Source organism: Ammospiza caudacuta, chromosome 7 (genome assembly GCF_027887145.1).
Source record: "Ammospiza caudacuta isolate bAmmCau1 chromosome 7, bAmmCau1.pri, whole genome shotgun sequence".
Taxonomy (NCBI): Eukaryota; Metazoa; Chordata; class Aves; order Passeriformes; family Passerellidae; genus Ammospiza; species Ammospiza caudacuta.
In genome coordinates, this window is record NC_080599.1 from 24451318 (window position 1) to 24474716 (window position 23399).

At 44.0% G+C, this 23399-nt stretch overlaps 1 protein-coding gene across 1 annotated transcript in view; it reads right to left on the reverse strand.

Annotated features, from left to right (window-relative positions):
- The window catches only part of HMCN1 (hemicentin 1), a 163689-nt gene that overhangs the window by 53646 nt on the left and 86644 nt on the right, over positions 1–23399 (reverse strand). Inside the window, exons 34-47 of the mRNA XM_058808957.1 lie at positions 22865–23034; positions 22405–22559; positions 21560–21683; positions 20174–20275; positions 18204–18356; positions 15022–15173; positions 14164–14287; positions 10162–10337; positions 9797–9893; positions 7636–7758; positions 5704–5865; positions 4787–5068; positions 4193–4360; positions 2213–2326 (exon numbers count right to left, since the gene is read on the reverse strand). Of these exons, the coding sequence (XP_058664940.1) occupies positions 2213–2326; positions 4193–4360; positions 4787–5068; positions 5704–5865; positions 7636–7758; positions 9797–9893; positions 10162–10337; positions 14164–14287; positions 15022–15173; positions 18204–18356; positions 20174–20275; positions 21560–21683; positions 22405–22559; positions 22865–23034 (2102 nt within the window). The remainder of the gene's footprint in view (positions 1–2212; positions 2327–4192; positions 4361–4786; positions 5069–5703; positions 5866–7635; positions 7759–9796; positions 9894–10161; positions 10338–14163; positions 14288–15021; positions 15174–18203; positions 18357–20173; positions 20276–21559; positions 21684–22404; positions 22560–22864; positions 23035–23399) is intronic.

Below are 23399 nucleotides of genomic sequence, written 5' to 3' on the forward strand. Positions count from 1 at the left end.
GGTCTAAGGCACCTTGCTGTGGTACAAATTACATTTTTCTAGGGAAGTAAAAGATAAAATCCCTAAAATACCTATCCTACCCTCCCCAAACAGCCTACCCAAGGCAAGGAAACTCCTACTGTATGGCTGAGGTGGCTGACATATTTCCAAATTATCCTGGTCAACTTGTGCTTTTGGATGTGGAGGGCAGATTATGAGCATCCTGGGGAGTAGCTGCACTGGTTAAAAGCTGTGATCAATTATTTCTTTCAAGGTAGAGGCATTTGTAGATCAGGCCAAAAGAAATTGGCACTACAAGTCAAAGTAGGCATGGAGTGTAACAGGCTGAAAAGGAGATCTGTAGTAATTAGAAAGCACTCCGTCTCCAGGAGATATAGGAAATTTTGTAACAAAAATGTCAGAGTAAGGAGCCTGATTTATGTTTTAATAATCCTGCAAAGTGCAAACTTTCAGCCTAGATAGAAGACCTAAGAAGAAAGGAATTAAAATATATTTAATATGTTTAACTGTTTGTGATCTAGCTTGTGGCTGGAAGCAAACGTTTTAAAAAAGTAAGAATCATGGAAATATGCAGAATTCATTGTCAACAGAGACAAGAATGTTACACCAGATTTCTGATAACTAATGAAGGGTTCAAACTTGAGTGAAGGAAACAGATGGGGGAAAACAAAACTTAAAATCATAAAGTTCAGCACTTAAGTCAGGCCAGAAGTTACTTCTATTCATAAACAAAGACAGCAACTCATTGCTTTGACTCCAAAATAATACACTAAGTCGTCAACACATCTTAATTTCAAAAATATGGCAAAGCCACACCAAACCCTTTTCAAATATATAAATATTGTGCTTATTCCACCAAGCTCTGCCTGCAGACTGCTGCACCACCAACAGTAACCCAGAAAAACCCTAGCATGTCTGTGTACAGCTCCCACTGACAGCAACTGGTGAGGATTCTGTGCCACTGCCAGGACCCATTCCAGTAACCTTCCTCTAGAAAGACAAAGAAATTATTGGGGGAGGGAAGAGAAGACTGAACAATGGAATTTTCCACTTGAAATCAGCTTCACTGAGCATTTTTCTTCAAGGAAAAAAAAGCCTGTGCAATAGAGATTCCCAGAACCCTCAAGAACACCCTACTACTAAAACCCTCCAAAGAAAACAGTCAGACAATGAATGCTTTCCAGTGTTTATCCATCTCTTCCATTCTATCACACTTACACTTCCATGAGCTCATCAAATAAACATGAACTGACTTGAATGGGAGTTATCATTTACTGGCTGAATATGCCCAAATCAGCTGGAGGCAAAGGAAGATGAGGGGTGCTCAGCACCTCAGAGAAAGGAAAAACAGAGAACAAAATCCTTAACACCTCAGAGAACAAAATTCTACACAGAAATGCTGAGAGAAAACTTGCACTGTGCCAGACCTAACAGTTATTGATAAAAATAACAGTTAATAAACCAAAAAGTAGCGTTTTCTGGGGAAAACACTGATTTGCAAAATTAAGTAATGTGATAGAATAGTACAGTAATGGTTCTAAATAGCATCTAAAGAGCCTGCTGGACAACTCCTGGTCTAAGTGCATCAGCAGGATCATCCCCTACCACATTGGTTTATATCCTTTGTCATATTAAAGGCTCTGCTGACTAAAGGTTTCCACTGTACTGGAGCTGGGACTGCTGATCCTGGAGAAGAGAAGGCTCTGGGCAGACTCTGGAGACGCTTCTAGGACCTCAACAGGCTCCAGGAGAGCTGGAGAGGAACTTTGAACAAGGACCTGGAGGGACAGGACAAAGGGGAATAGCTTCCTACTGCCAGAGGGCAGGGATAGATGGGATATTGGGAAGGAATTTTCCCCTGTGAGGGTGGGGAGGTTGTTGCACAGGTTGCCATCCCTGAAAGTACCCAAGGCCAGGCTGGGCAGGGCTTGGAGCAAGCTGGAGTAGTGATGCTCATGGGGAGGGGGTGGGGGAGGTTTAGAATGAGATGTGCTTTAACCTAAACCCTTCCAGGTTTCTATGATTCTATGCAGAAGAAGCTTCTCTGTACAACCTGATTTTCTGTCTGTGGTATCAAATTCACTTTTTTCCCCCCAAGGATGTGTGTTTTGGCATAATATTTTTTAAAATACCAGCAAAGTATAGAGAATGCCCTCCCCCTTACTGTATAAACCCCTGTCTTGTGCTGCCCCAAACCCAAGCAGGTACTCACCCAGGACAGAGAGGTGGAAGTCCTTCCTGGCCTCTCCTGCAGCGTTGGTCACCACACAGGTGTAATGTCCCTCATTTGCCACACTCACAGGGCTGAGCCGCAGTGTCTGGCCCCCTGAGACAGCCAAAACAGCATCAGAGTCCTGCTCTGCCACCCAGCACCATCCCAGGCTGGGCAGGGCACACACACCCTGCTCTGCCAGCCAGCACTATCCCAGGCTGGGCAGGGCACACACACACCCTGCTCTGCCAGCCAGCACCATCCCAGGCTGGGCAGGGCACACACACCCTGCTTCACTGCATGGGATTAATAGATTGGCACTCAGAACATGGCAGGAACACTGTGTTTGTAACACACACTGCTAGGCAGGAAATTGGGATACCACACAGGACCTCAGCAGGTTTTTCACTCACGAAAGTGCTTTGCTGTACTGAGATTCTAAATGAATATTCAGGAAAATCAATAATGCCTCATCGGTGATTATTATGTGTGTACACATAAAAATAAGCTTATCTCTATAAATACCTTGTTCTATAAATACCCTTAAGGTATTTTCATAGATAAGGAATAAAACTTCACCTCTCTCTTCTAGCATTTGCACTAATTGTGCCATCAATAATAAGAGTAACAGCTGATAATAGCAGTGGTTTACATGCAATGGTTTGAAAGAACAGATTCTTCTTGAGTCTGTGGTAGTCAAGTCACCTTTGCACAGACACATTCCTTTAAAAGGAAGATTTGCAAGTATGTTTAAGGCACAGGCTGCAGGGGAAGCAGGTGAGGTACAGTGGATTTTTTTTTCTTTTTCCTAGAAGATATGCAGGAAGGATCATCAAAAGCAAACATCAGTATCTGGAAAATGCTCTCAAGCACTCGGTGTAGTCATTGGGGTATCCTGTGCAGGGCCAGGAGTTGGACTGGATAGTCCTTGTGGGTCCCTTCCAGGTCAGGATATTCTGTGATTCCATGATCTTAATTAACTGACTAAAAGCTGCCAGCAGTGTATCCACACACTGAAATTATCCACAATGCCAAGTATGTTTTCAGTTAACAGAACCAAAATCTTGCTTTGGCAAAGTATTTAAATCCAAAATTAGAGGAGGATTTTTTTGTTGTTGTTGTTTTTTACAGCTTTACAAGCACAAATAAAGCTCCAAGTGCCATGCTGGCTACAGTTCACTACCACAACATGTAACTTTCTGAAGCACAAAGTTTGGAGGAAAACAAAGGCCTGAGCCCTGGTGTGTTTCCCCTCCCATACAGCCAACATCCAGAAACAATAAACATCTTTTTGTCTCTCCCTTCCTGATTCTCGATCCAGGAGGTGAGATTAGTGTGGGCGTAGAAAGCAAGGACAGAAACAATCAAGCCCAGAAGAGGTTATTTTTGTTGATGGCAACTTGAAACTGAAGGGAATGCAGAGCAGCTCCCAGAGCCAGGTTCATACTGGGAAATAATCACACACCCACTCCTTTTTCCACACACCATATGCAAAAATGGGAAAGCATAGGACAGGATTATCTGTAACATTAAAAGCTGCACTCATTAAAATACCCTGAAGCTTATCAGCTTCAAATGCAGTCTTAGCTGAGCTCTAAACACCTTCCAGCTCTTTACCTGATTGTTTTTTTAGGTTCATGATGAGGCTTTGCATGGTGGCTATCATAAAACTTCATAAAAAGTTATTGTCATGAGATTTCTACTTGCCAGCGGCAAATCCAAGGTCAAAGCAACAACATAGCCAGAAATGCTTTTATATGCACTCATTTCTGAGGCTCTCTTTGGTTTCATATACAGACCCATAGAAATTAGAGATGTGTTTTGGTTTTTGTCATTTGTTCTTTCAAAGATTTTTCCTCTTTAAATGGTAAAACAACTGTAAAGAGGAAGAGGTGAAGAAAAATAAATAGGAGAGATAATGAAGAGTATTTCTGGGCATGACAAAGTGAGATGTTGCCATGTGCCCTCCAGCTTTTGTACCTGAGAGGATTCGCACTGAGCTGTTCAAGGTGATGGGCAACCCATTCTTGAGCCATGTGATTGCAGGCAAGGGGATTCCTGAGGCTTCACAAACCAGGGAGATGGGATTCTTCTCCACAGTGCTGATGTTTTCAGGCAGCTGCAGGTAACCACCAATACTTGGGGGAACTACAGCAAAGAATAAGGAAAAGTTATACTTCAGAGCAAATACAAATTCATTTTGCTCACAATATTAGTGTCACCCAAATATTAGTTTACTGAGGGTGAGTAGCAGGGTGGTCTTGGTTAAACCTTAATTAATCTCTCTCCAACAACAGAGTATTTCCCACCATGACACTCACCTCAATATCATGTAAAATTGTACCATATCCTGGTTATCTTGGGAGATGAAGCAACTTGGGGTAGATTGATATTAATAGAAAGAGGGCTACAATTTTAAAATACTCAGGAGTTATAAACTAGGCTGTGGGCTTTTCCTAACAATGCAACTAGAGCTGCGTGCCCTGCAGCAGATCCAGAAGGTGCACTGGGCTGCACACCACGGCTTGGCCACCCAGTGGTGAATCTCCACGTGCCCCAGGTGGCCCCACTCACCGTGGACACTGAGGTCGTATTTCCTGTCGGCCAGCCCGGCAGCGTTGGTGGCCACGCAGACGTAGCGGCCGGTGTCAGACACGTGGGCACGCTGCAGCCGCAGGACACGGCCCCCGGCCAGCACTGCCACCTCCCTGCCACTGCCCAGCGCCCGCCCGTCCTTCAGCCACGTCACTGCCGGCTCAGGAATGCCCTGAGCCTCACACTCCAGGGATATTTCACTTCCCTGGGTGACAATGACCTCTGACGGGTGGGGACCACTGTTGGATATAGTTGGTCGAGCTATGGAAGAACAAGGGACACAGTCAGTGTAGGAGTCAACTGGGAGCTGCATTTCAGCATCTTCACCTGCTGCTGAGTCAATTTTCCAGAGCAGCAGGGTCAGTAAAAAACAAATCAGCTCCTTTCCCCGTCTCCCACAGCATAAAGTAAAAATGTTTTTTAAAATGTTAACTTACAGGCAATTTTTAAAATGCAAACAAGAGAAAAAATTAAATTAAAAAACTGTCCCCACACTATCAATCCCTACAGATTTTGGAAGATTTTCTTCTCTGTAGGATTGTTTAAAAATACGTCCTTTTAGTCCCAACAAAAATATAGTAAAGTCTAAGGGAATTAAGAGAAATCTAAGTTCATTCAGTTGTCATCACTACTGCAGCTTGGGGACAAGAATAAAGGGGTTACATCAGTGGATTGTGCACTTTTTCAACAGGGATATGCAATGTCTTGGTCAAGCTACAGGTCCAAATTGCCAAAATTTTAATGACGTAACACTCTCCTTGAACTACCTCTAAACAGTCCTACAGACAGCACTCCATCTCTGGAGAGCCTGCAGCTCAACATCACTGCCCAGTTCACACTCCCATAACATTAATGCCCAACTGGTAAACCGTGATCACAGTTTTCCTGGCACTTACTGTACACTTGCAGGCTGTACTCTTTGGTGGCACTCCCAGCCATGTTGGAAGCAATACAGGTGTAAGATGCAGCATCAGATCTGTCAGCAACTGCAACCTGGAGCTGTCTGCCCCCAGACAGCACCCGCACCCTTCCCGATGGCTCCGGCACCACAGGCAAGCCTGCAAGACACGTTCTGTCACATAAAACCACACAAGTGGCCAGGAGCAAATCAAAGTCATGTGGTGTGAAGTCCACTGGTTCATTCAAAAGGACTGAGTTGTACATTTGCTCATTTTAGATGTACTCTGTCAGAGTTTTTCCAGAGAGCAGGAACTTGGCACAAGCAGATCCTGAGGACTTTTTCTATTAACCACTGATTTCATGGCATACCCTGAACTAAAGCACACTGACTCTCACTCACATCGATCCAGAGTTTGGAACACCTCCACTGAGCAGAAAGCCCAGCACTTTCAGTAAAAGGTGACTCACTTTTCAGCATATGATTGTCTCACCCTGCACAGCCAGTGCTTAGAAATATATAGTTTATAGGCTTCAAACTATGTGCTGTGTGTCACAGGCTTCTTCTCAGGAAATCCGCAGTAGAAACATGACAGCAAACTCCCACTGCATTCTCTGAGCAGATTCTTCAGTCTTGGAGACCTCAGGTTATTATCCATTTTCATCTTTCCAAACTGCAGGGAGACTTCCTGACAGAAGGAATGCACCTGCCATGGATACTTCTAACAAGCTGAATCTTCGTTTCCCTCTTGTGCCTTTGAAGTCCTCTCTACAAAGTGCACCAAATGTCAACATGCTGAAAAACAGACTCTTCCTTTCTAACTGCTTTTCTAGACTTTCTAGCAGGTTTAAGTCTCCTTCCTGCCATTAAGTGTACACACATTAGCCTTGCAGTGCATTTACATGTCATACAAGGCCTTTCTAGCTTCCAAGAGACAGGGTTTAAAAAGAACTTCCTGTTCTCTGAAAATGTTATGCATTGGAAAAAGTGTTCTGTAATTAAAACCTGCTCTTTTCATGAGCCAGAATTAATTAAAACAAGTACATACCATATTGCATTGTTCTGCTTAGAAAAACACAAATATAACTAAGATTGATTAATAACACAAGAATTACCACACTGGAAAAGTAAATTATCTTATTTTGTCCTGTATTCTCTCTCCAGCAGTGCTAAAAGAAGGTGCTGAAAATAGCTGGCTTTGTCTGCCACCTCCTAAAGAGGTGTTTGGCAATGTAACTGACCCCTAAAGCACAAGGTGTGCAGACTACTCTTGAACAAGATGGGAGGAGAGAAAGGGTTTGGTGAATCCCCAAAGCAATGACTACAACTACACGTATCTTCACCGCTTGGCAGGGTGCCATGGCTGTAGATTTAAAACCAGCTCAGAGAATCTATGTTATGCAGTGGATCACAGGGCAGAAACTCAACTTCACACCAAGGGACTCCCAGTGACCCTGGCCCTGACATCTGGGATCCACAAACAAGTCTTACAATCCCAGAATGGTTTGGGTTGGAAGGGACTTTAAGGACCATCTCATTCCAACTATCTGCCATGGGCCCAGACACCTTCCACTTGCTCAGAAGACATCTACCCTGGTCTGGAACACTTCCAGGCATGGGGCACTGTGCTGCTGTCCTGTTGCTCCATGGTAAATAAACATTTTAAGTGCTCCACAGTTCATTTTTGAGCAATCTCAGCACTTCTGCTTGCAACTTTAGAAACACCTAATCCAAGCAGAGGTGAGATAGAGAGAAGGGAATAATCTACTCCTGGAGCTCACGTTACTCAATGCCAGGATTATGCAGATGTATCTGCACATTTGAACTCCTCAGAACACACCATCCGAAATATACACAAGATGAAAAGCAAACCCAGCAGGTCAGAATTATCCCATTTGCTTTATAAAACAGACAATTGGCAGTTACCCACCATTCTTTTTCCAGGTGAGGCTGGGTGGTGGGATGCCACTGGACTCACAGATGAGGCTAATTAAGCTCCCTTCATTGACTGTCAGCTGAGAGCTGTCATCTGAGCCAGAAATACTTGGTGACACTGCAAAGAAAAGCCAAATAAGTGCAGTCTTTGAAACAATACATTATTAGCCAGCAGTAAACCCCAAGTGACCCTCATGCAAATCTCTCCCATTCAGCTCTGAAGCAATGACAAGGATTGTCTCCTCAATGCTAATCAGGCCCTGGGTAGGGAACAATACACTTGGGAATGACTGCATCCATCCTTCTGGGCTCTAAGGGTTGCTGCATGCACAGGCTTTAATTTGGGCTGCCTTTAATGGACTTCACCAAACAAAGATGGTTTGGGGAACTTTGTCAAGTGACTCCAGCTCTAAGAGCCTACCTCATTCATGGCCTCAGCTAATAAACCCACAGAGATCATCATCATCAGTGACTTTTAAAATTCAGCCTACATTTTTCCTTTGAATGTTTCCTGCATCAGCACGCTGGCTGCCACATCCAAAGCTATGGATCCCCCCGCTCTGATCACCCTCCTGCAACAGAAGGATCACTCTGCTTTACAGCTCTGTGACTCTAAACCAGCTGCAGACAAAAGGGACCAGTGTTTTACTCTGATTCTCAGTCTTAAAAAGCTTTGGTTCAATCCCTAGGGAAGAGCTAATTGCCTCTTAGGAACCAGGGAATCATTTTGATCAGATGAAAACAGAGTAGGTAGAGACCAAGAAAAAGCAGAGGAGAATGTAGGTTGAACCTGGCAAATAAAACCTCCCAGGTGAGCAAATTATGCAGCACTTTTTTAATGCATGTGACAATATCCAGTGTCTCCTTCTGACACCTCCAGCTCTCCAGCAGCAACCAGATGTGTGGGGTTTGAAACAACAAGGGCATTATGGTACTGTCTGCTTTACCCTTGATTTGTCCTGCTTCCAGCCAGGACAAGCCTGTGCTATTCTCTTCATTTAACTCACAGGCTGGCTCCTGGATCCACACTTAGCTCTCACAGATCCTCTGAAGGATACATTTCCTGGATTTAAAATGTCAAAATATAGCAAGGAGGACTTTGGATGCGGGGCATAAATGAAAGCTATAATTCTAAACAATTATCCACAGAGGCTTTCACAGGCAGCCTGTGGTTTCTATCAAGCTTATCCCATCAAAGCTGCTAACTAGCAAAGAATTATTCCTCCATTCAAATCCTACTGGAAAGGCCCTACTGGAAAGGCATAATGGAACAAATCTAAATCCCTCCAGCAAAGGTCCTGTGCAGAAGTCTGGGAGAAAAAGAGGCAAGCAGAGGCTGACCTGCACAGCAAATGGTATTTGCTTCAGCATGGAAAAATGGCATGGTACTACAACATCCACCGCTAACTCAAATGCCATGAATGGATCTTTTAATAATGTCAGACTTGAAAACTGAACTGAAAAATGTCATTTTAGTGTTACAAACCCTCGTATGTAATTCTAGTCTTGTGACTCCAAAGTAAGAAATTGATTAACAATAGTAAAACAGGGACATTTCAGTTTGAGCATGAGAAGAAAATGATGGTGCAGAAAATCTTCTCAAAAGCAATTATTAAAATAATGTCCTAAGCCATATTCATCATAGAGCCATAGAAAAAAAATATTCAAGCTGTTTTTACGATGCAGCACTAATAAGTTTGTAAGGCAGCTTTTATTTATCTGAATTTTCAATGCTTCAACATTTCAGTAAGTGGAAAGTTGGCATGTTACTTTAAATGGAATAAAAGCTATGGATCCAAACCCAGGTAGAATCATGCTCACAGAATGGTATGGGCTGGAAGGGACCTTAAAGATTATCTTGTTCCAAGCCCCTGCCATAAGAAGGGATGCCACTCGCTAGTTATAGCTCTAACTACTCTCATTCCTGCAAGCTCAACAAAGGCCTGTAACTGGTGTTAATTTAGAACTAAATTAAAGCAATTTGAAAAATGTGTGCACTGCCTTAAGCCTGCTCAACTACAGCAAACACAACAATATATCCCTGTACGAGCCCTAGCAGCTGAGTGTTGATGAACTACAGAGGATTTCAGTGTCTCACATCATAATTCAGCTCTGAACCTTGTTCCCATTTCTGGAATAAGCTTAATAAATCTTACCCCAAATATTGACATTGTAGTTCTTCTCAGTTTTCCCAGCAACATTTGTTGCTTCACAAGTGTAGCGTCCAGTGTCCTGCACTTGAGCTCCTTCAATCTGGGGACAAAAGGAAAACCTGAGTTTCTTCTTCCTACATAATTACTCATGAAATGTGCAGCGAGAGGGGGCTAAGGTTTCAATTCTATTTTTACATATGTCTCCCAGAATATTAATAATAGAGCATGAATCCAGCAAGCTCTGTACCCAGCCAGCTGTGGTACATCTCTGCCATCCCTCCCTCCTCACACACTACTCTGCTGTCCCACCTCCATGGAGGGTGCAGCTCCCCAGGGCGAGCCCAGCCTGCCCTGCCTGCCCAGCTTACCTTCAGCACGCTGCCATCTGCAGAGATGCTCAGGCCTGGCTTCTCCAGCAAGGGCCGCCCGTCCCTGAGCCAGGCGAGGCGGGGCGGGGGCACGGCGCTGCCCTGGCACTGCAGCTCCAGCGCCTGGCCCAGCGGCACTGACACGTTCTGCTCCTCGCCCACGATGTCAGGAGGGACTGCACCGACACAATCACACAATGTGTTACCTTGGAAAAGCCCTCTGAGACCATCCAGGCCAACCATTCCCCAGCACGGGCAACATCCACTGGTCTTAAACCCCTCCAGGGATGGCAACTCCACCTCTGCCCTGGGCAGATGGGCCAGCGCCTGACCATCTTTCCTGTGAAGAATTTTTCCTAATATCCAATCTGAACCTCCCCTAGCACGACCTGAGGCTCTTTGCTCTTGTCCTATTGCTAAAACCAAGGGACCTTTGGGCACTGAAGATTTCACAGAGCATACATAATGTGGAGTTAAGGGACTTCACTGTACAAAGATAAAACCACATGCCTTCAGCTACACACAAGTTCAGTCTCCTTTATACCACAAAAACAACAATAATAATTTTTGATATTTACAGACTACCTTTCACACAAAATAACACTAGTGAGGTATCAGCTACAGAGAAATCATAAGGATAAGCCAAGAGTAGCAAAAACCCCCTTAAATGTAGCTAGAAAGGAAAATGCCCAGTACATAAAAATGGGGGAAAGCATTCCTGGAAGAAAGAAAAAGAGCTGCTGATTGAAAAAGCTCATGAGATAACAATCAACGCCAGAAGTAAAAAATGTCTTAAGCTGCTCCAGACAGTGCCAAGAAGCTTTAAGGAAAACTCTGACCTACAGATAAGCTGTCCAGAGATGGCCAAATACAGCTGACAGAATAAGTCATATACAGAATTCATGGTCAGCAAGCAAGTCAATAGGTTAATGACTTAATCGACAAATGATAATCTACAATTAGCTCATGTATCAGATTTGTGGTATCTACCAATTAATGCAGTTGTTGGCACTGAGCACTATATTTACATTTTTCCTGCAGTCCAGTGATAACCTCATTATTACACTATTATTTCCAAATCAGACAGTAGAAAAATCTCCTTTTGAAAGGAAAGTTTTCTGTGCAGAAATAAAAAACACCAGAACATTGGAAACTTCAATTGAAACCCATCAGCTGTTCTTGAACAGTGCCAGGATTTAAGAAAACACATTTTCCCCCCCTATTTTTTAATTCTGTGTTTCCACAAGCAGAAAAACAAAAGTAACTGAGAAGGCAATTAAGAACTAAACCTTGAACACAGCAAATCAGAAATTTTCCACAGGGGAAGTGTTCATGGCTGGAGTCAAAAAGAACACAGACAAAATACTGCCCCCAAGAAGTTGACCAGGACCAAATACAAGAACTTTTATGGTGACATTTCCTTTGTCCTTTAGTTTTGGGATCCATGACCCCAGACACTGAGGGTCTGAGTGCACAGAACTTTGGGGTGAGAAGGGAGGCAGTGGGGCCATCTGTGAGAACAAGCACAGTAAGTTATTCACACATGGGAGAGCAGAACAGGTCTCAAAGTGGCACTCAGGGGACAGCAAGACAGCTGTCGAGGTGGCCTGAAAGACCAGGAACAATCAAGCTTTGTGTTACATGCCCAGGAAGTACAGAGCAGAGCTGCTGATTTCACAGATTGGAAATAATTTAGGGAAAAGCCTGGTCCCTGTGGATAAGAAATATAGTAAGTGAAAAAAAAAAATCTGTTTATCTTTTTATCTTTCTAGAACTCACAAAGGTCCAGATTCTTTATGAGTATTGTGGAACTGAGACTTGGAAGCTGATCTATTCCTGCAGAAGGCAAATTTATTTCCAAAGACTTTTCAACCATTTACTTTTCCTCTCAGCTCAATGAATTGAAATGTGCTCAAAAGGAAACTGAGTTTATGACACAGACACTAAAGCACTTATTTCTGAAGGAATGGGGTTTAAAATTAATCTAATTATGCTCATAGTAACTGTAAGTAACCGGGCTTGTTCCAATTCCTGGCTCAGTGCACATTTCCAACCAACTCAGCTCCAACTCTACTCCATATAATTTTCCTCCTGTGGCTTCTTAATTAGATTGCTCTTATGAGGCAAGTCTGAAGAGCAATATTACTTTTTGGTGACAGCCTCATTCAAGCTGGTCCTGCAGCTGAGCTCAACCCTGGCCAACTTCTAATACAACATTAATTTTAAACACACACAACTCCTAACTCTTTTCATTTCCTCCAGCTAAAATGGACAGAGGTTCCAGAAAATAAAAGAGGAATAATAAATATACCTATGTCACATTACACAGACATACACACCTGTCCTCAAACTCCAAAGGAGACCCTGATATTCCTTGCTCTAGACATGAAATATTCCAGCCTATATTAACTTTGGCTCACTTGCCACAGCAGAGCCCTGGGTTTCTAACTGCCCCTTCCATATGCAAAAGTCACCAGGATTTCAGTCAGGAGTACCCTATCCAAGGGAGACATTTCTGAAAGTCAAACTCAGGAACAAATAACTTGGCCAGCTGCCCCCTTCTTAGAACTCATCATCCAAACTCCTAACTTTTTTTGCAAGGTTTGCCATAATGCTGGAGGATTGCCATAATGCTGGAGACTGGCAGAGTCCACTGACCTACTGAAAGCAGAAGCAAAACCACAAAGGTGACTCAATTCCAAATGCCTCTCTACACATGTGGAACTGAAACATTTGTAAAACAAATGTCAGATTATTGTTCATCCTCATTTCACTGCTGGACAAATCCTCTGAGATGTCCAAGGGAACACAAAACCTGCTACAGTCACACCCCCTGGCATCCCTGCTGGCACAGCACCCACGAGCTCTGAGAACACAACATGGGTGACCTCAGGGACCCTTCCAGTGCCTGAAGAGGCTCCAAGAGAACTGGAGAGGGACTTTGGGCAAGGGCCTGGAGGGACAGGACAATTAGAAGTGCCTTCCAGAGGGCAGGGTTAGATGGGATATTGGGAAGAATCCTCCCCTGTGAGGGTGGTGAGGCCCTGGCACAGGGTGCCCAGAGAAGCTGTGGCTTCCCTAGAAGTATCCAAGGCCAGGGTGGATGGAGCTTGGAGCAACCTAGGATAGTGGGAGGTGTCCCTGCCCATGGCACAGGGTAGGACTGGGTGAGTTTTAAGCTCCCTTCCAACCCAAACCATTCTATGAATATGAAAAGGCATCTGATGCAAGTTACAAAAAACCCAGGATGAAATTCATACAAGTTACAAGAAAGCACAGAATCACAGAATATTCTGAGTTGGAAGAGACCTGCAGGGATCACCAAAATCCTGCACAGGATAATCTCAACAATCCCACCAGGTATCTGAGACCATTGCCTGAATCAGAAGGGAGAATGAATTTACACAGGTTCAGGCAAAAAAATTCAGAATTAACTCACTGACAATCTGGAAAACTGACAAACTAAAAAACACCTCTTTCCTGCTCCTTTAAGGAGACAGAGCTGACTGGCTGGACTCAACACAGTGTCACTATTTAACACTAAAAGAGTGCCCTCCATTTAGGCAGGCAGAGCAAGGCTTGGGAATGGCATGGGAACTGCAGAGCTGGATGAGGAACTCCCAGTACCTCCTTCTGGTGCCATAAAGACAACAGAGCACTGGGCCCAAGAATATCTCTCACCTGGCAGATCCATCTGGTTTACACAAACATGTGTTTTCTTTTCTCAATTGTAAATGAGCTTTTATGCATTAGACCTGTAAATTCACTGATGTAGTTACATTTCTTCAAGGATACACAGGACACACCTACATGCTTTAGTAAATGAAGGTGAATGTGCATATATGTTTTAACTTCCATACACAAACCACTCCTCCTCACTTGGCCTTCCATTACAGGCTGAGACTATTTTTACTCACCACTGCTCAGGGTCTGGGTCCAGTGTGTTACATTAAAGCTTGAAGAGCAGCTCTCAGAGCCAAAAGGAAGATGTTTGTCACTCACCATACACGTGGAGGTTGATGTCCCTCTGGCTCTCCCCCGCAGCGTTGACGGCCACACACGTGTATGCCCCCGTGTCACTGAGCTGGGCACTGGGCAGTGCCAGCACCCGGCCCCCCGACAGGACCTGCAACGGGAGCACAGCACCTTCAGGCACACCCCAGTGCCAAACACAGCCGGGGGAACTCCTAGGGCTCCTTGCAAAATGGAACACTTGTTTTCCCACTGCCTTCCACCATCTCCCTGCACTCCAGTGTTCTCTTCTAATCCAGACTTGCAAAAGCAAAATCCTAACTTCATGCCAGTCTCTAAGGAATTCATGGCATTCTCAAGACTTTGCAGCATCTGGAAACCCCTCCCTCCCACCAGCTTCAAACATGCTATCACACCTTTGTCTGTGCCCTGAGCACTCCCCACAGAACACAAATTCCCCCTCTTCCCTTTCAGACTATAAAATCAACTTCCAAAAACCAATCACGGCATCTCATTCTACCTCTGAAATATCTCCTTATATCAGAGGTTGGTTTTCTTTTCTGAATTACTGTTGTATGTAAGAGCTCTCCAGATCTCTTCAGCAGAGGAATCTGGCTCAATTTCCTCTTCTGCCCAGTAAGTGGAAAATTTGTTGATGCAAATTTACTCAGTATGACATCAGCTAAAAGGACCACTTTATTTCAATGTATCTCCATCTTCCACTTCACACAGTACTGGAGCTAAACTCACACAACCACTCCAGAGCAAAAGGCCTTATATTATTATTATGCCAAATTATCCATCTTATTCTCTTCCATTAAACTGCCCTGACTTAAAATCCTCCTCCCACAAGAGGGAACACCATAGAGCAGGATCTGTCCCTGGTACCTGGAGGCCATTGCTGACACTGGACACAGGGCTCCCGTCCTTCAGCCATGTCAGGATAGGGGCAGGGATGCCTCTGGCTTCACACTCCAGTCTCACTGCATTATTGACCACTACTGTCACCATGTCACTGCTGCCAGAGATGGATGGGGGCACTGAAAAAAAATACATAGAAAAAGGGCTGTAACAGCTACATAAGCATATTTATCACAATCAAATGAAACAGGCTGCCTAGTTTTGGATGTTATTTCTCTTTTCTCATGTTACTCCTGCTGAACTCTTGTAATGTCTTTGTTCTGTGCCAGATCCTGCTCTTCCCTAGCATGAGCAGGCAGATAACTGCAGTGAAACTACTGTGAGCAAGGTATGTGGGACTGGGCCCACAGCCCAGAGACAGCTGTGAAACCCAGGAACCACACCATAAAGCCAGAAAATATTCCCTCAAACTCTTCTACTATTCCATTTAGACCTTGTGAAAGACTTTAGAGTGGTAGGGATTAAAGAAAGGAGTTTACCATATAAACCACATAAAGCAAATCCATACACAGAGTGATGAACTGCCCTGGCAGAGCATATGGAAACGTTTATCAGATTAGACTGGAAAACATCTGCCTCTCTGATGACACAAAACATTGCAATGGAACATCTAAAGCACTTACTCTAGGCACACGGTCTAGCAAATGTTGTAGGGCTCTGGTAGAAAGGGAGACAAGAATCATTTAAAAAGGAAGATGTTTCATGCACTAGGAGAATTAAAACTATTCTATTTGCTACTACCACTAATAACTTAGTGATAAAGTTTAAAAGTCAGTATCAGATAAAAACTTAATGTTTAAAGTCACTCCTGCAAAGAGATGAGAATGGTGTGAGCTACTCATACATATCACTCTGTGTGAGCGGAGAAAACGTGAAAATTCTGCACTGAAAATAAGATTCATTAATGAATTTAGCAACCTCCAAGAGCCTGTACCTCAGCTGAGGCAGCGCCATCCCTGGAAGCATCCAAGGCCAGGCTGGACAGGACTTGGAGCAATGTGGCATAGTGGAAGGTGTCCCTGCTCATGGCAGGGGGTGGAACTGGATGGGTTTTAAGGTCCTTTCCAACCTAAACCACTCCATGATTCTGTGATTCTCCTCACTCATACATATATTTCAGCAATAGCAGTACGGGCAGAAAAAAGGTACAGGATTTTATAATTTTTTCATCTTTTCCCCAGAGTTCCTCCTATTGCAGTACAACAGCATCTATTGTTCTCAAATGCCTGAGAAAGCTATAGTGGGGAGACAGAAGTGAAAAAAGAATGAATACAATGAAATCATATGAATTCTAACTAAACTTGCATTCCACCAGATTCCTTCAGTTAGCCTGCCTGTTTCCATTCAGTGTTAAGCCTAAGGTATCAAGCGTTGTTTTTCAATGCCAGAAAGACCTGATAACACTATTGACAACAGAAACTGGTGAATAAGACCAGTAGTTGACAGAGGCAGATGCTCACGGAAATCTAGAGCAGCCTTTCCATAAATGCAGCACAACTTTCAGTACTTGGCATTTGAGCCTGCTCTCCATTAAAGAGTCATTGCTTCCACTGGTAAAGAGGGAAAAACCTTGTAAGTTTTGTCTTCTCAATCTCATAAACCCTAAGGACAGTGGATGATGAACCTGTGGATGGTGAATTCCAGCACCTCTCTACTGTCAGCCTGGCAGGACACCAGCTGAATGAAGCAGGCTCATGGACAGTTCAATGCAATTAGTTCCTTTGATGCCATTACTTGTGGCTGCAACTGCATATACTCTGTTCTAGAAGTGGAAGCTCTGTGTCTTAGAAAATTTCAGTTGCCTAGAAAATTCTAGATGTGTTTGCTGAAATTCTGCCATCCCTAAAAAGACACATGTGTACTCAAGGGTTATTTTCCATTTAACTAGAATAATGACCTTAGCTCTAAGGATTTCCTGGGAATTCATCACTGGGTGGGGTTAATTGCCTTTGACTGTGTCTCGTGCCATCAGTTTTTCCCATGATGGTCATTAAATGCATGGAAACATACTGCCCAAGTCATTAATTAACATTAATAGGAACTATATACTGTGTGTGCACGTCAGCTGGGGGCACTGTGCCAAATTTGGGCCACACTTTTGCATGGAAGACTCCCACAGAAAACCGGCTACATGCACATGGATGTATCAAAGGTAAGAATTTGGATTATGGCCACATCCAAAAGCCACTGAAATCAGTGCAAAAGCTCCAGCTAGGCTTTTGCTTAGGTGTCTCATGTCAGCAAACACCCACACACTTCAACTTCATCTTCTTGGACACAGCACTTGGATTATGAAAGAGCATTTGATCTGTGTCCTTTGTCTACTGTGAACTTCAGTCACCTACAACAAATCTCAGCAACTGCCCAGGCCTCCAAATTGCTCAAATGATCCCTTAAACAAAATCCCTCTTCCATAAATTCATTCTTCCTGGGAATGCCTTACCTTGGCACATTTTCCACATTCAAAAGACCTATTCCAATATCAGCTAGAAAACAGAAGAGTGAAGAGCATGGAGTGCCAGGACAAGGGGGAATGACTTCCCATTGCCAGAGGACAGGGTTAGATGAGATATTGGGAACGAAATCTTGGCTGTGAGAGGGCCCTGGAATGGAATTCCCAGAGAAGCTGTGGCTGCCCCTGGATCCCTGGAAGTGTCTCAGGACAGGCTGGACAGGACTTGGAGCAACCTGGGCCAGTGGAAGGTGTCTCTGCCTATGGCAGGAAGTGGCACTGGATGGGCTGTAAGGTCCCTTCCAACCAGAACCACCCTGAGATTCTGTAATCACGTGATGAAAGACACCAAATCTGTTAAGCAGACTGAAAAAGGAGGAAAGCAAAGGTGGAGTCTGCATGTATTCTTCCTAAGTGTCACAATTCAGGGCAAGAGGAAATAGCCTCGAGTTGTGTTGGGGGTAGGGAGGTTAATTTGGATATTAGCACAAGTTTCTTCATGGATGGGGTAGGCAGCAACTGGCAAAGCTGCCCAGGGCAGTGGTGGGATTTAAAAGCCGCATGGACGGAGCACTTGGGGACATGGATCAGCAGTGGCCTTGGCACACCAGGCAATGCTCAGTGCTCACTGGGACTCAATGCTCTCAGAAGTGTTCCCCAAGCCCCAGGAGTGTCAGTTCCGTGGTTGTGCACTCACCATGGACCTGGAGGCTGTAGAGCAGCTCGGCCGTGCCCGCAGCGTTGGCAGCCAGGCACCTGTAGAGGCCGGAGTCGGCCACCTGCGCGCCCTCGATGTGCAGCACCTGTCCCCTGTCACCCAGCGCGCGCCCGTCCTTGGACCACGACACGGCTGCAGGGGAGGAACGGGGACAAATCACTGACAGCCCCGACAGATGGGGCACCACAGAGCTGTCACGCTGGCCACCTCAGCTTTCACACACACACCAACGTTTAACAGTCAATGGCAGCACTAGTCGTGATTAAGAATAACAAAACGGAACAGAAAATCAGGAAATAGGAATATTTGCTGACTATGCCCCACAATTTAACAGCAAATCTGACATCATCTTCCACATCCCCCATATATTTATGGAAAAGTGTTCTGAAATTGAGAAATTATAACACAAAGTAAATTATAGGAAATTTACTTATCCTATACCAAGGGAAAGTGCAGCTGTTTAAAACCACACAAAAATAAAAGGCGTCCCTGCCCATGGCAGGAGGATGGAAGGAGATGAGCTTTCAGGTTCTTTCCAACCCAAACCATCCAGGGATACTATAATATCACTAGATATTACAGAGATATATAATACGAGATAGAGGATCTATCCATGGATTCTATAACATGCATCAATTTTTTTTACCTTTTACCTTAAAATGTCACTACATTAAACTGAACTACCTGGGACAAAGAATCAAAACATAAGCAACCAAATCAAAGGGTAACTGGCAGATCAAAAAACTGAACACAAAGAGCAGAAAACTTGGTGTTACTGCAGAAGAAAATTTTATAGGAAGTTGACAACCAAGAAAATCTGCAGATTTTGCATCTCAGCCAAAAGATGGCACCATGCATCAGGAGAAAGGGTCATTGAGGCTTTGCTGGCACTACTTCACTACTCAGATGAAATTACTGCTCATGGAAGAATTATCTGTAATACACATGGGGGTTTTGTGGAAAGACTCACACCCACTAAGTGCTCTGGCCTGACTGATAGATAAGACTTGCACACAGCTTCTCTCTTTTCCAGTGGGCTGCTGTGCTCTGACTTTCCTGACTCATGTTATATCTTGACAATAGGATGTGCCATTGCATCACATCAGGGGTGACCAAACTGTTCTTATTGCATAAATTATCTGAAATCCATTGTTTTAGTTGTTGATAACTAAAATAACTGAAAATTTGGAGGATAAAGGAAAACAAAATTAAAGGAGCATAAAATAGACATAGAATTCTTATGCTTTTATAACATTTTACTTCCTCAATATTTTAATTTTTAATGTAAGTATAAATTATTCTACAAAATAATACTTTGCTGTGAATTAATTCTTAATAAGGCAGAAAAGGAGAAGCTGGATGCATATCTGAAATGCAATAACACCTTTCATATGAAAATGTTGCTATAATCAGCATGAGAATAATTTGCTATATTAGATATAAGCTCTTATTAACAATTCCCCCTGTTTTGCCCTACAATAATTAATACAGCAAATTGCTCTCATAATAATATATCTTTTTATATCTTGCCAGGTAACAAAACCCACACATTAAAGAAATCCTAGACATGAGCACACGTGACAGGCACACTCAATCCATAAACTATTTCAGGCCTGCCTTACACTAACAAATACTGAATTGACAGGAGATAAAAGTGGATGTGTTTAAAGCTCATTCAGTAGAAATCAAATAGTGCTCTTGCCTGTGGACAGGGCATCACAAGGGAATAGATTATACTTGTGATAAGTTTTCACTCATTTATCAGTGGGGATCACTGAATTCCTCAATCCTTCCTCCATGTCAGCCCATACATTGACATTTCCCATCACACAGTTTCTAGCTGGTTTAAAATCACACAATTAGCTCCACATTCAGCATATCCATTACTTTTCAAAGACACATGAAGGTGAAACCCTTGATGAGATGTTCCCCAAGGTGCACATGGATACCTGGCAGAGGGTTCCCAGATGCTCTGCATTCAAGATGGATTGGATTATTCACTACCACTGTTTCATTTAATATTTTTCCTGCATCATCCAGACTGGGTGGTTCTGGAAAGAAACAAAAGCAGCAAGTTTCCATTAATTCAGCCACCCAGCTAGCAGAGCATATGACCACAAAGTCATCTACCCTTGGAGAAACTTTGCGCAGTGTGTTGCACAAGCTTCAGCTGCGGGGTGACCAAGGCATTTCTCAAGAAATTCCATCTCTAATTATATAATCTCATTAGTGGTAAGAGGAATAAAACATTATTTTTGCTAATTTTCATTTTTTTCCAGGAAAAATGGAACTTAAAGATTTGCAAGTAATGGGTACACAACACAGAACAGCAATTCTTTCCTGTGGGAAGCTCCTCTCACTTCAGCTGGTGATAGTAAACTGAGTAGTGTAGACAGCTTTTACCTTCCTGAAGTTCCAAAATCTGAAAAATGACAGAAATGCCAGGTAGTAAGAGTTTGAACATGAAGACTGACAGCAAAGGAGCACTTTATGAGCATGGGACTGACACTGAAGTTGGTTGTGATGCAATTATCACAGTCTGAATGCGGATCCTCTTTCTAAGTCCCACCCACAGAGACTCGGCAACCTCTCCTCGCTTCAGTTTAACGCCTTCCAGTTACTGGCTAGGTTTGGCAATAAAAGTCAATGAAGCCATACCCTGTGAAAATATTGCCACAGTCTATTCCTGCACCTCCTGAGGATTCCCACTTCTCCTTTGAGCACCGGGTCACATCAGCAGTGCACAACACTTCGTGACCACTTCTAAGCCAAATACATGTAAATCATGGTGAAAGCATTTATTAAATTCACATGCAAATTACAGCTTCTCAAGTTTCCATGATTCTTTTTCTATTGTTTTTAGCTGCAAAAGAAAATTCCTCTTAAACAGGGTGAAAAATCCCTGCACAAGAAAATATTACTTTCTCAGAAAAGTTATTCCTGTAAAAATTTCCCATTTCCTAGGGTCACGGGGAATACCAATATCCACAAAAACCTTGGATGAAATTAGTAATAACAGCGGTGGTGTATCACAAATTGATTCAGAAACACAGAGTGCCCTTCTGAGGGGTGGGTTAGTAGAAATGTGTTTGACTTTTTGGGATCCCTCTGAGCAGCAGAGGTACCTGTAAAGACCTTAATTAATTTCTGTGTCCTTTGGTATTACAGGAAAGAGGTCAAACTCCACAAAAGCCAGTTTTTGCCCTCACTCCTTACTAATGGAGTGGGACAGAGAAAGAGAACGGAGAGGTGGACGTGCAGAGGCAGGAGAAAAGCCAGAGCAAGGTGAGCCCAGGTGCAAGAGCCGCGTGGACAGCCTGGTTTGGGCGCGTTACCGTGCACGTGGAGCCGGGTGTGCTGCTGGGCCTCCCCCGCAGCATTGGTGGCCACGCAGGTGTAGTGGGCGGCATCTCCGGGAAGGGCCTTGCCAAGCTGCAGGACACGGCCCGAGGCCTCCAGCTGTTCCCAAACACAGAGAGGAGCCGTGAGACACCACTGCCCCCAGCACAGCCACTCGGGGTGAGGAGACATGGCCGGGCTCATCCCCTCCCAACCCCGGCTCATGGAACAAGGATTGCTGGGTCAGAGATTTCAGTGTCCCTGGGACAGCAGCATCAGGAGCTGTAGAGGTGTAAGGAGACCTGGCTGGTGAGGGGCAGGCAGGCAAAGGAGACTGCAGGCAAGGTACCAAAAACTGCTCCAGCCATGGGTAATCAAAGCCACTGCAAGCACTCACCCCCAGAACATGAGAGCACTGAGGAGGGCTCTTCATGGAAAGGCAGGATCTCACCAGGAAAAGGGAATTACAGGTAGCTGCTGCAGTGATCACAGAACAGCTCAGCTAATCCCACCTCACAGGGACGAGTGGCTAGAGCCACCTCACAATCAGCAGACAAGCATTTGACCTTGAAGGGCTAAGTAGAACTGGAAGGAGACAGATTCTGAATTTCCATTCATGGACTCTCCCGATATGAGGTGATTAGTGAGATTCAGTCGACTGAACACTGCTATTACCTGAGACACCACCCTAATCCGGCAGAAAGTCCCTGACTCTGCAGGACGGCTCTTGAGCACTTTTGTATTACAGTGTGAGAGAAGCGAAAGGAAAAGAAGCACTAATGTGTATAACTTACAGCAATTATCTTCCATGGTTTGGATCCCATAAAAGAATCATGCTTACTCTGATATTTCCCCTGGCTGTGTTTACTGGCTGTCCATCTTTTAACCAGGTTATGGAAGGGCTGGGGATGCCACTGGCTATGCACTGCAGTGTCACAGGCTTGTGGAGCACAACTGCTCTCTCGGAAGGCCCAGCTGATTTAATGGTTGGAGGAACTGCAAAAAGCACCAGAAAAAAAAAAAAAAACATTGCCTCATTTAAAAATGTACATTTAAATATACAGAAGCAGTATCCCAGAGGTAAGTGCAGCTTTACTTCTACTTCCAGATCTAGTGGAAGGTGTCCCTGCCATGGCTGGTGTCCAACTCAAACCATTCTATGATTCTATTTCATCTAATCTCCTCTCCAGTTTTACAACCTGCTAATGCAAATAAACATTTATAAAAAGTCTGAGCACCTTCTTGCCAGCAATTTGAAACAAAAGCAGCCTGCTGCTTCCTGCCCACCTTGAGTAACCTACCGTGAACTGTAACATCAAATTCCTTTTCATGTTCTCCCGCCTTGTTGGCAGCCACGCATTTATAGCGGCCGCTGTCTGGCACTTGAGCTTGAGAGATGACAAGTTTCTGTCCATTTAATAAGACCTTGTGTCCAGCCTCCTCTCCAAGTGGCTGACCATCTTTGAACCATCTACCAGAAAGAAAGTTCCATTTCAGCTGTCATTGAAAGTAAGATCACAACAATCTTAAAATATGCACAATTCTATTAAACAGAATGCCTCAGTAACTCTGTTTGCATTTCTAGGGAAGTCTGGAAGTGTCAGGTTGTATTCCCTTTGTCTGAGTGCCATAAATTAAAGGGTTTATCAGAAGGGAGTATTGGGGAATGGCTACTAAAAACAGTGCCAGAAAGGGGACAGCAGATACTATCAGAGGCAGAGAGGAATTCTCAAAGCAAAAGCAATCATGGGTGGCAGAACAAAGGGGACATTAAGTTGCATTAGCAAAGGACTTAAAGTTTTGTCTGGTCTTGTTTTCTATCCTCATCTCCAGGAC